Source organism: Triticum aestivum, chromosome 2A (assembly GCF_018294505.1).
Source record: "Triticum aestivum cultivar Chinese Spring chromosome 2A, IWGSC CS RefSeq v2.1, whole genome shotgun sequence".
NCBI classification, from domain to species: domain Eukaryota; kingdom Viridiplantae; phylum Streptophyta; class Magnoliopsida; order Poales; family Poaceae; genus Triticum; species Triticum aestivum.
The window spans coordinates 781,617,114-781,627,499 of NC_057797.1; the positions used below are offsets into that span (position 1 = coordinate 781,617,114).

Sequence of the window (10,386 nt, forward strand, 5' to 3'; positions counted from 1 at the left end):
AGGAATCAATGGCAAGGCTGACTGGCGGCAGCCTTGCCATTGATTCCCCGCGAGAACCGAGGCCGTTGGGGGAAGACGAGGCGCCGAGTCGCTGATGCGGCTGGCCCGCATCTTTTTCGCGCCAAAACAGTTCGCCCCGGCGCCCCGGGCGCCCCCCAGCGCGCCGAGTTCGGCCTGGGTCCGCCGGCGCTGTTTTCGGCCCAAGCCGGCGAAAAACGGGCTCCTGGGGACACGACTGGGCCGTTTTTTCGGCGCCGGCGCGAAAAAATCTCTTGGGAAGGCCTTCCTAAGGCGCGGCTGGAGATGCCTTTAGCACACAGCAACAAAAAGAGATGCAAGCAAGCGTGCAGACGAAAAGTAGAGGAGACAACGCCAAAAAGCAGGCGGGCACAAAAAGAAACAAGAATGCAGTTTTATTGGACCCGTCTTTTGTCCGGCCAGTCATCTTGCAACAAAAGGAGAATGGTGGATCTAGGACAGAAAGCAGCTAACAAAAGGTAGTAGATGATCAATATATGTACGTTCTCATACGTGCGCCTTGTGGAAACTCGAAGCCAGATTAACAGTGTAACAATGGCAGACCGAGATCTTCCAAGATCCGAAGAAGATAGAAAGAAGCTCTCCTGGATTCTTCTTTGAGCAGTGACCAAGCTACTCGGGCGTACAGGGGGTGCCCTTGCCATCATCGTCGCTATCGTCTCTAGCAGTCAAGTAACGTCCGGTGCAATAACAACGATCTCGATTGCACCCTGTGAATAGTCGTACTCCTCCAAGTAGCAGCTACCATTCGTTCTCTCCTTCTCTAGACAAAGAAAAGGCAAGAACCAATTAGAAACGGACAGGGATCAGGTGACATGCACCTTTGCATGTCACCATGTGACTTGCGGCCTAAATTCATATTTAAATATTGTAAAAAAATCTGAAAAAATCATGCATGTTCATAGCACATATTAAGATAATTCTTAAAAAATTCAAATCAAAATTCGAAACATACATCAAGAAGCAAAAAAGAGAAATCTGTTATGAATAGTTGCGAATGGTTCTCTGTATACTATTCACATATGAGTTTCTCTTTTTTGCTTCTTGGTGTATGTTTCGAATTTTGATCTGAATTTTTTAGGAATTATCTTAATATGTGCTATAAATATGCATGATTTTTTTCAGATTTTTTTACAATGTTTAAATATGAATTTGGGCCGCAAGTCACACGGTGACATGCAAAAGTGCATGTCACCTGATCCCTGTCCATTAGAAACGGGGCAAGAATCATTCAGGATGTGAGGGTGACTGGCATTAATCGATTGAAGCAAACCGTTCAAACCCGGCAGCAGCTTTCTTTTCTTCCTTGGCAGCGATGGGTGCAGCACTATGCAGGCCAAGGAGAAGATGAAGTATTTCCCCCCTCCTCGCGCCAATCTAGACTGTTCCCGGAATGACCGATGGACTAGCGTGCCAATTTCCATTGCTGCTTTAAATCAATTACAACCTCCACCCTGCTTTATTAGTCCCCATTATATTTTGTGTGAAATTTTGATCATAAATTTAACTAACGAAATGTTCATGCATGTCCCCAAAATTTGTATCATTGGAAACTATGTTCAAATACAAATCCAACGGTATAATTTTTGTTAACATGCATTAACATTTTGTTATTTGAATATTTGATTAAAATTTGGCACAAATTACAAAGAGTATCAATAAACCAGAAGGGAGGTAGTATTTAGGCTCCATCGTTTTCTTAGAAAGTGACACAGAAGATATCAATGAATGAAAATGTTGTGCGTATGACACTTTACCATATGACGCTTGTACGATGCTAATATGGAACATGGAGAATGCTAAATTGCACATGCCACGCAGCAACATGTGGGGTTTCATCTCGTATATACAAGACCAGACAAAATTTTCTCAGTCACCCTCTAATGATGGCCTGAATATCTTGGCCGTGCCTTGAGAATTCAATGTTGAATTCTTGCTTGATTTCTCATTACTAAAAGAATTATTGTTCTTTCTCAGTAATCCGTTTACCAAACAGGCATATTAGTCGTATTCGATCGAAGGATCCATCAACCCTCAAGAGGATAGTGATGGAGCGAGGGACAGACGGTGCCGTGTCATCACCACACACGCGTTCCGTGTTGAATCTATTAATCCTGGAATGAAATTCAAACTGGAAAACGACACTGCATGTTCCATGTTGAATTTTAGTTACCATGCATAAACATTACTATACTATCTAGAGGAGCATCCGACAGAAGACGAATATGCTGAGTGCTCCAAAAGTAGTTGTCATTCGAGATTGGCCTTTAACTGTTGCGTTGATGAACGAGATCACTGTGCCATTATTCATAGCTCGGACCATGATCCCCCGACGATACAGAAGCCAGACACGTGTCCACTTCCTATACCACCATTCTGCGCTAGGTTTGGCAACGCTTTTTTCCCGGGTTTTTTCTTGATCTACCTCAACCTGTGGAAACGTATGTGTACACACTGATCCGGACATGCGTAGAGCTACTGTCGGTCCGTACACGCTGCTCGACCAAAATTAATCTTCTGAGTGACACTGTACGTGGAGCTAGCTACTGTCTGCGTACGTATTCATGTGTGTTGCTCTGCTCAATTAATATTTACGCGTAACATCTCAATTACCATTGGCGGCCACTGATATATATATAATCTGAGACCAATAATCTATCTCTTTTTATAGGGAGGTTTCTTCCGGGACCAACCTATTGTTGATATTTATCAATATCTAGCTAGAACTCCACGAGTGATTAGCATCGCAATTACTCCTACAGCACAACACGCTTTTTAGTGTTGTGTACGTCTCACAACTTGCATCCATCAGCATGTACTCCAGTGGTCAGTACTCAGTAGTGTACTATAAACCGAGTTAACTATGATTTGTGTATTCTACCCGCTCAGCCCAATATAATGCAGCCGTAACGTAGGATGCAAGCAACACAGTGGAGAAATATACACACAGCTTGCACTGGTATCTATAATATTTTTTTCCGATAAAGGACTGTTGGATTTCTATTAGCGCTAATTAACTATCTGACCTAAGTGATTTCTTTATTTCGTTTTTGCTTTTTCCTAGTGGTGTAATTTGCAGCTTTTTTCAATCAGTCTTACTATATCACAGTGGACTTAAACTTGGTTATTATGTCTCAGTCAATAATGCAGTATGCGTGAGATATTACATTGAGATCTGTATAAATTTTCTTTTTGATTTTTTTTTCTTTCTTACATGTTATGTCACTTGGCTGAGACTTGGTTAAATCTAAGTTTGACCGAGACCTATCCACACACATTTTCAATTGAGACCGCCATAGGTGCATGAGCAAAAAAAATCATGTCAGTTCAAATCCAACAGGTGACGTCTACCAAACTCTTCCACCATTGACTGATCCAGCGCCGTCTAGACCGCTGGCTGCCGCCATCCAGGGCCGGCGACGCCCCATATCAACCTCTGGCAACCTTCCAACTGGGGTGCCGTTGTTGGGACGTCCCAGGCTGGGGTCATTCTCATCCTGGGCCTCGCCGGCGTTCCTGCGTCTTGCTGTGCACGCCACACCCGGAGCTATGTGTAGACTGTAGAGAATCGACACATAGCTCATCCAGCAACTTCAGTTGCCTGAAATCGCAACTTCAGTTGCCTGACAAACAGCAAAACTGTTGATAATTTATATTCATCCAATAGTATTCTCTGTCTGGTGGTGCTCATCCAGTACTACTATTGGCTAGATTATGAATGGATGGCGGCTCAGATTAACTAATCAGATAGCGCTAATTTGCAATATATGTTGTATGGATCCGTCTAATATATGCATAAGATACGAAGCATGCAGCGACATGTCCTGATCAAAAGATCAAAATCGGCGGCCACGGGCATGCACATGCCATGATGTGCACAATCTTGGCAAGTAAATCCCAGATTGAGTAGAAGCATTGCATTCACCAAGCCAGACAGCGACAACTCAGAACCTCTACTGTCAAATATACGATACAATACAGTGCGTACGTAGTATTCCTAGTGCTGTATAAAGACAGTGGGACATGACCTCTAGAAAGAAAAGATAGCGTGACAGGATGGATAAGCAATTATTGGCTGCGCACTACCCGAGGATGATTCGCTCGCCGGTGGCAGGCCAACCAGTAAGGCCAACTCCACCGCGCGACCATCTTATTCAGGTGCATCCGTTTGAGGTAGAACGGACGAATAGCGCGGCCCAACGCGCGGCCCCAAACGGACAAATATTCGGATTCCGTCCGTTTTCGACCCATCACCGACACAAATTTGCGTCGAGTTTGGGATGAAACGGACATCGCGCGGACGGGCTCGCCGCACGCCCTTGTACTCCCGTGGCCCGCCTGTCGGGGACACTAGCAGTCCCTTCACTTCCAACGCCTCCACCCCCTCTCCCCGCCCCGCCCCGCCGTCGGTGCCGCCGTTATTCCGCGGCCGCCTCCTCACCGCGCAGCCGCCGGCCGTCCATACCAAACCACGCCCGACATGGCCACCACCACGGTGCTTTCGCTGTAGTTTTGGCCGTCGATCAGAGGAGGTTTGGCCATCGCCGTCGTTGCCGGTGGCAGAGGGGATACGACCGCCGGCGACGTACCACGGCGTCCGCGGTAGCTTCCGACGAGAGCTCCAGAGCGGCCAGTAGCCGGTCGGCAACCACCCCTGCTGTGTTGAGGTGATCATCGCAGCCTCTTTGCCACCACGACCGCAAGGTGTTCGACACTTTTCCCACAAGGGTATGGACTGTGGAGATGAGTTTTTCTTCAACCACTTCATTTGTTCATCGGACGATTCGTCGTCGGATGATGAAGATCTTGTGGTGGCTGCACTGGTCGTTCACGACCACATTCAACAGAAGCTACCTCGGTACAAGGGGTCAGTCCCTGGCCGTGCTCCCAACCTGAACCGCAACAGGGATAGAGGCCACGCCCTGCTCTATGCCGATTACTTTTCCAACACCCCGCTCTTCAAGCCGGATAAATTTCATTGCCGTTTTCGAATGGCAAGGCATGTGTTCAATCGTATCCGATAGGGAGTGGTTGCTCATGACCCATACTTCGAGTGCAAGGCGGATGCCCTTGGCAAGCTTGGATTCTCCTCTTACTAGAAATGCACTGCGGTCATCCGCATAGTTGCATATGGAATTCCAGGCGATCTGGTGGATGAGTATGTGCGTATGAGTGAGACAACATGTCTGATGTCAATGTACAAGTTTTGCCAGGCTGTGATCGAGGTGTTTGGCCCTGAGTACTTGAGGCAGCCAACTGCCGCTGATACAGAGAGATTGTTGGCGACCAACGCAACTAGAGGCTTTTTAGGCATGCTTGGCAGCATAGATTGTATGCACTTGGAGTGGAAGAACTGTCCATTTGCTTGGCAGGGCCCGAACAAAGGGGCATGTCAAGGCGTGCACTATCATATTAGAAGCGGTGGCTTCGCAGGATCTTTGGATATGGCATTCTTTCTTCGGCATGGCAGGTTCTCACAATGATTTCAACGTGCTGCAGCATTCTCCAGTCTTCACAAGGCTTGCAGAAGGCCACTCCCCACTTGTCAACTTTGAGATCAACGGCCACCAGTACAACAAGGGATACTATCTAGCTGATGATATATATCCTCAGTGGTGAACTTTTGTGAAGACAATCTCGAAACCCCAAGGTGAGAAGAGAAAGAGATTTGCCCAAATGCAAGAGAGTGCTAGAAAGGATGTGGAACGTGCTTTTGGTGTGCTTCAATCCCGGTGGGGTATCGTTCGAAACCCTGCACTGTCATGGGATGAAACGAAGCTTTGGGAGGTGATGACTGCTTGTGTGATCATGCATAACATGATCGTCGAGGACGAGCGTGATGAGAGTATCTTCGACCAAAGATTTGATTATCAAGGTGAAAATATTGAGCCCCTGCACCAAGAACCGGCCACATTTGAACAGTTTATCCAATTCCACCGTGAGTAGCGTGACTGGCACACTCATTTGGATCTCCAAAATGACTTGGTTGAGCATGTGTGGGATCACATTGGCAACCAATAGATGTATTGGTTCATTTTATGTTCAGTCAAGACAATTTCGATTTGGTTGTAGAACTATTTTATTAGAGACAATTTCAATTGGGTTGTAATACTATTTTTATTTTCAGACAAATATTTGGATGTGCAAACTAGTTTTGATATGAAAATATGGGCATTTTTGGCCCTGGCGGACAGGATGAGGCAAAAGGATGCGGCCGCGCGCTGGGCGCACGGTCACCGCATCCCAGGACAGGCCCGGACACGACCCCATCAACCTACCCAAAGGGACAAAATCCGGCCAAACCGGACATCCGTTTGGGATAGCGCGGTGGAGTTGGCCTAAGTACCCCCGATTTTCCACAAGGGATCAATATGCGTATATCCTCCTCATTTCCTCATTGTATCTTTACCAACGTAATATTGAGCTAGGCAGGCTAATGTGTGTTGTCCCCGCAAAAAAGAAAAAGATAAAGGCTAACGTGTGTTGCAAGTAGGGAAGATAGATAGTCAGTCTTGCACACCAATATAACGGCGGCGGTAAAGCTAGATAGCTACTTGATCAGCTGACAGAGACTGATGACTGATGCGGAGCGACAGACAACCGAAATATGCTACTGCATGGATTTGTGAGTGGGGGTGGTCGCTACTCAGCTAGCTAACTTAAATCATATGAATTCTTCTTCCTAGCCGACCAAATAGACAGCCACCACCAGTACCACCACCCCCCGGCTAGCCGAGTAGCCACCCCCACGCGCAATCCAGGGCTTTTCACTAGAAGAGATCGATTATCCCGGCCCGGGCCTGTCCTCTCTCACTAACCTGTCACTGTCAGTGCAAAAAATCGACTGGTGGATGTGATCAGCCAGGGATATGCGTGCTTCCAATCCAGTGCTTTCTGGGTTATATAAATAGGGCTCCGATCAGGCTTCCCTGGCTACCAAACTCATTCTTACTTTGTACTACTGCAATTGCAATTGAGCGCCTCACAAGAACTACCGTCTGGTGATCCTCTGCTGCTACCTCGATCGTTCCCCAGCTGCTTAGTTGCATCTTCTTCTTCATCTTCTCCACTGTTTGGTGAGTCTCCACACTATGATATCATATGGTTCTATTTGTATATACTCCTATGTGCTTTGCATGTCAATTATTTTGTTTGGTCGAGGACAACCAGCGAGTTCTGTACACGACGCTAGCTAGTCATGAATAGCTAGCATATGCTACTATACCGGTAGAGAAGGGGACAAGATGCACTTGCATGCTAAAGTGACCACCATATTCCTGCTGGTACTCCTCATAGACGCATACTGGTACGTACTCCGTGTTGAGTTTGAATTGAGGTTGAAATTCGTCTCTGCAACCATAGTCCTGCTCAGGATTGACGTACCTCCGAAACCATATTCCTGCGCTGGTACTCATAGTACATCGATGCAGTCGAGCTGAGCCTGAAAAAATTCGTCTCTGCGAGACCTGTACGTACATACCTGTAGTTCAGTCCTCTAGTCCACCACAAAATTGACCAGAGACCCAATCTTCTCTCTCTAACCTAAGTGTAGGTACATGTCCAGTACCAGTAGGCCGGCGCAGAAAAATGATGGAAACTACACGGAGAGAGGTGGTGGTGGTCTGGTGGATGTGTGGAGGGGAGACTAATCCTGAAGTGCACTCAAAGAAACATGCTGGCTTTGCATTCATGCCCCTAAAACCTTCACTCTCACAGCTCCTATAGGCAGCATCCACTGCTGGTCCTTTTCATTCCTCTTTTCTCTTCTATCTTCTTCCATTCCCACTTTACATTACAAGCTAGACCACACTACGCGCATAAATCCATGCCATCAAGTGCTTGCAATCAGCCTAGATTACAATTGTACTTTGTCCTCAGAAAATGGACCCAGGACATGATTGCAGTGCACTTATAGTAGATAGAGAGACATATTTGGTGTGGGCTATATAGACTGCTAGAGCTAGATTACAATATAAATAGCAGTTCATACGAGCGTGCGCATCCGTGTGCTGTCAAGCGTCTGTGGTCACCTCTCATTCCAGTGAGTGCAGCAGCCCTGATGCTTTTCTATATCTCTGGCTATATATAAAGATCTTCTTCACCTTCTTTTTTCCACAAGCATACAACATAGATGCACTATCCATCGATCGGTGGACCAGCTAGTACCATTTTTGCCCCTCTCTTGTAGTAAGTTGAAAAGGTTGTGCGTTTGATTTCAGTTCAGAAGACATCAAGCTAGCTTGCTACCAGGCAGGAAGGTAGATGCTAGCAATGGAGCAGCACAACCATCAGGAGGAGTCGTGTGTTCCGCCGGGGTTCAGGTTCCACCCCACTGAGGAGGAGCTGGTGGGGTACTACCTGGCCAGGAAGGTGGCCGCCCAGAAGATCGACCTCGACATCATCCAGGAGGTTGATCTCTACAGGATCGAGCCTTGGGACCTCCAAGGTACTACTCATCTGAATTTTGAAAGTTGTTTTGTAGCTTCTACTCCATCCATTCCAAAATACTTGTCGTGGTTTTAGTAGTGTTCTATTGAGGTGGTGATTCACGTTGAATATTAACAAAAATGGATGGTGCAGAGAAGTGCGGCGGCGGCAGGAGCGGACGGGGAGCACGTCAGATGGCGGAGGACGAGCAGTCGTCGTCGGAGTGGTACTTCTTCAGCTTCAAGGACCGCAAGTACCCGAGCGGCACGCGCACCAACCGTGCCACGGCGGCCGGGTTCTGGAAAGCCACCGGCCGCGACAAGCCGGTGATGTCGTCGAGGAGCCGAGGGGTCACCGGCATGAGGAAAACGCTGGTGTTCTACAGGGGCCGTGCGCCTAATGGTAGGAAGACCGACTGGATCATCCACGAGTACCGCCTCCAGACAAATGAGCACGCGCCCACACAGGTTTTTCTTCAGTTCCTCTTCTTCCTCCTCCTGCTACACGCCTACACCTCTTCTTCTTCTTGAGAATCTCGCGTTGATGATGATCATGGTGATGATGATGCAGGAGGAAGGTTGGGTGGTGTGCCGGGCGTTCCAGAAGCCGGCGCCGAACCAGAGGCCGTCCTACATCTTCCCGGCATACGCTGCAGCTCCAGGTCTCGGGGGCTACTACAACGCGCGGCCATGGCTGCACGGCCAAGGCGGCGACATCCATTACCTGCAGAGCACCGCAGGCGCTGCCAGTGCCGGCGGCGTCGAATTCCCTGGCCAGGGCATCCAGTACCCTGACGACGTGCTGGAGTCTAAGCAGAGTCTCTTCGGCAACATCCCGCAGCTGATCGAGAGCCCGCCGACGACCACCGCCGTTGCCGGTTGCGGCGACGCCGGCTACGACATCGTCCAGCAGGGACAGGCGGCGGCCGGCATCGACTGGAACTTCCTGGACAGCCTGCTATCCACGTCGCAGCTGCACCTACAGCAGTGAAGAGTTAGCAGACATACCTACCGTAGCAGCATCGATTTCATTGGATACATGATTTGCTAATAATTAGTTAATACTATCATTGAGTACAGATAGTAGATGATGTTGCACTGCACACTTGGTTGTACCTAGATAGACTACTCTGTTTCACTTACTGAGTCCATGTGTCTACTGTAGATCATTCTGTTCCACTTACTGAATATATGTGTTTCATTGTAGGCTACTCTGCATCACCTACTAAATTTCAGCGACATTTAATTTATCATACACATGATTTGCTAATACAGGCAGTGTAGAGCCTTAGATGGTGGACCTCCATGTCCATGTGTTTGAGTTGCACCTGGTTGACAATTGTACCTAGCATAGTAGCGTGTGTTCTAGCTTACAACAGAGCACTCTGTTTCACTCGATGATGAATCTGTTGAACAGCTGATCATCATCACAAAGTGTACGTAAATGTTTCACTCAATGATGAACCTTTCATTTCAACATACGCGTGAGATAACTTTGGTTGATCTTTCTGGGTCGTACGCAAACGGTTAATTAAATGTTTGATGTGCCCATGGAGATTAGTTAACATCGATTGAGCGCGATAGTGAGTGGATTAATTGAGTTTCCCTGTCAATCATCTTTTCTCACTGGTAGAAAACGAGGCTTCCATACGCCCCCATTAGTCCCCAAAACAATCGAACCGCGACCAAAGGGGTCTTTAGTCGCGGTTCGGGAGAAGACCCGCGACCAACTACCTGGGCCCAGCGCGCTCGGTCGACAGCTGGCGGACGGGAGGGGCTTTAGTCCCGGTTGGCGTGGCCAACCGGGACTAAAGGTCCCAGAAGGCCTTTAGTCGCGGTTGGCCAGGCCAACCGGGACTAAAGCCCATCCAGCTGGCGGACGGGAGGGGCTTTAGTCCCGGTTGGCCTGGCCAACCACGAC

The 10,386-nt window shown here is 48.0% G+C and overlaps 1 protein-coding gene across 2 annotated transcripts; it reads left to right on the forward strand.

The window, feature by feature from the left end:
* The first annotated feature begins 6,985 nt into the window (after window positions 1-6,985).
* LOC123186742 (NAC domain-containing protein 30) lies at window positions 6,986-9,695 on the forward strand. Of its 2 annotated transcripts, none has more exons than XM_044598453.1 (4): window positions 6,986-7,115; window positions 8,259-8,485; window positions 8,620-8,933; window positions 9,037-9,695. In XM_044598453.1, exons 2-4 carry the CDS (start codon window positions 8,302-8,304, stop codon window positions 9,454-9,456), a joined length of 918 nt encoding a protein of 305 aa, XP_044454388.1. In that variant the 5' UTR covers window positions 6,986-7,115; window positions 8,259-8,301; the 3' UTR covers window positions 9,457-9,695. The 2 variants fall into 2 exon arrangements, with proteins under 2 accessions (XP_044454388.1, XP_044454386.1); XM_044598451.1 differs by lacking the exon at window positions 6,986-7,115 and adding an exon at window positions 7,727-8,080.
* Window positions 9,696-10,386: the final 691 nt, after the last annotated feature.

What these genes read in the sequence shown, in the direction of transcription:
- LOC123186742 (XM_044598453.1), top strand. Translation starts at nt 8,302, where the DNA reads ATGCTAGCAATGGAGCAGCACAACCATCAGGAGGAGTCGTGTGTTCCG. An exon ending in CGAGCCTTGGGACCTCCAAG is followed by an intron (nt 8,486 to 8,619) that starts GTACTACTCATC and finishes TGGATGGTGCAG; the next exon opens with AGAAGTGCGGCGGCGGCAGG. An exon ending in ATGAGCACGCGCCCACACAG is followed by an intron (nt 8,934 to 9,036) that starts GTTTTTCTTCAG and finishes ATGATGATGCAG; the next exon opens with GAGGAAGGTTGGGTGGTGTG.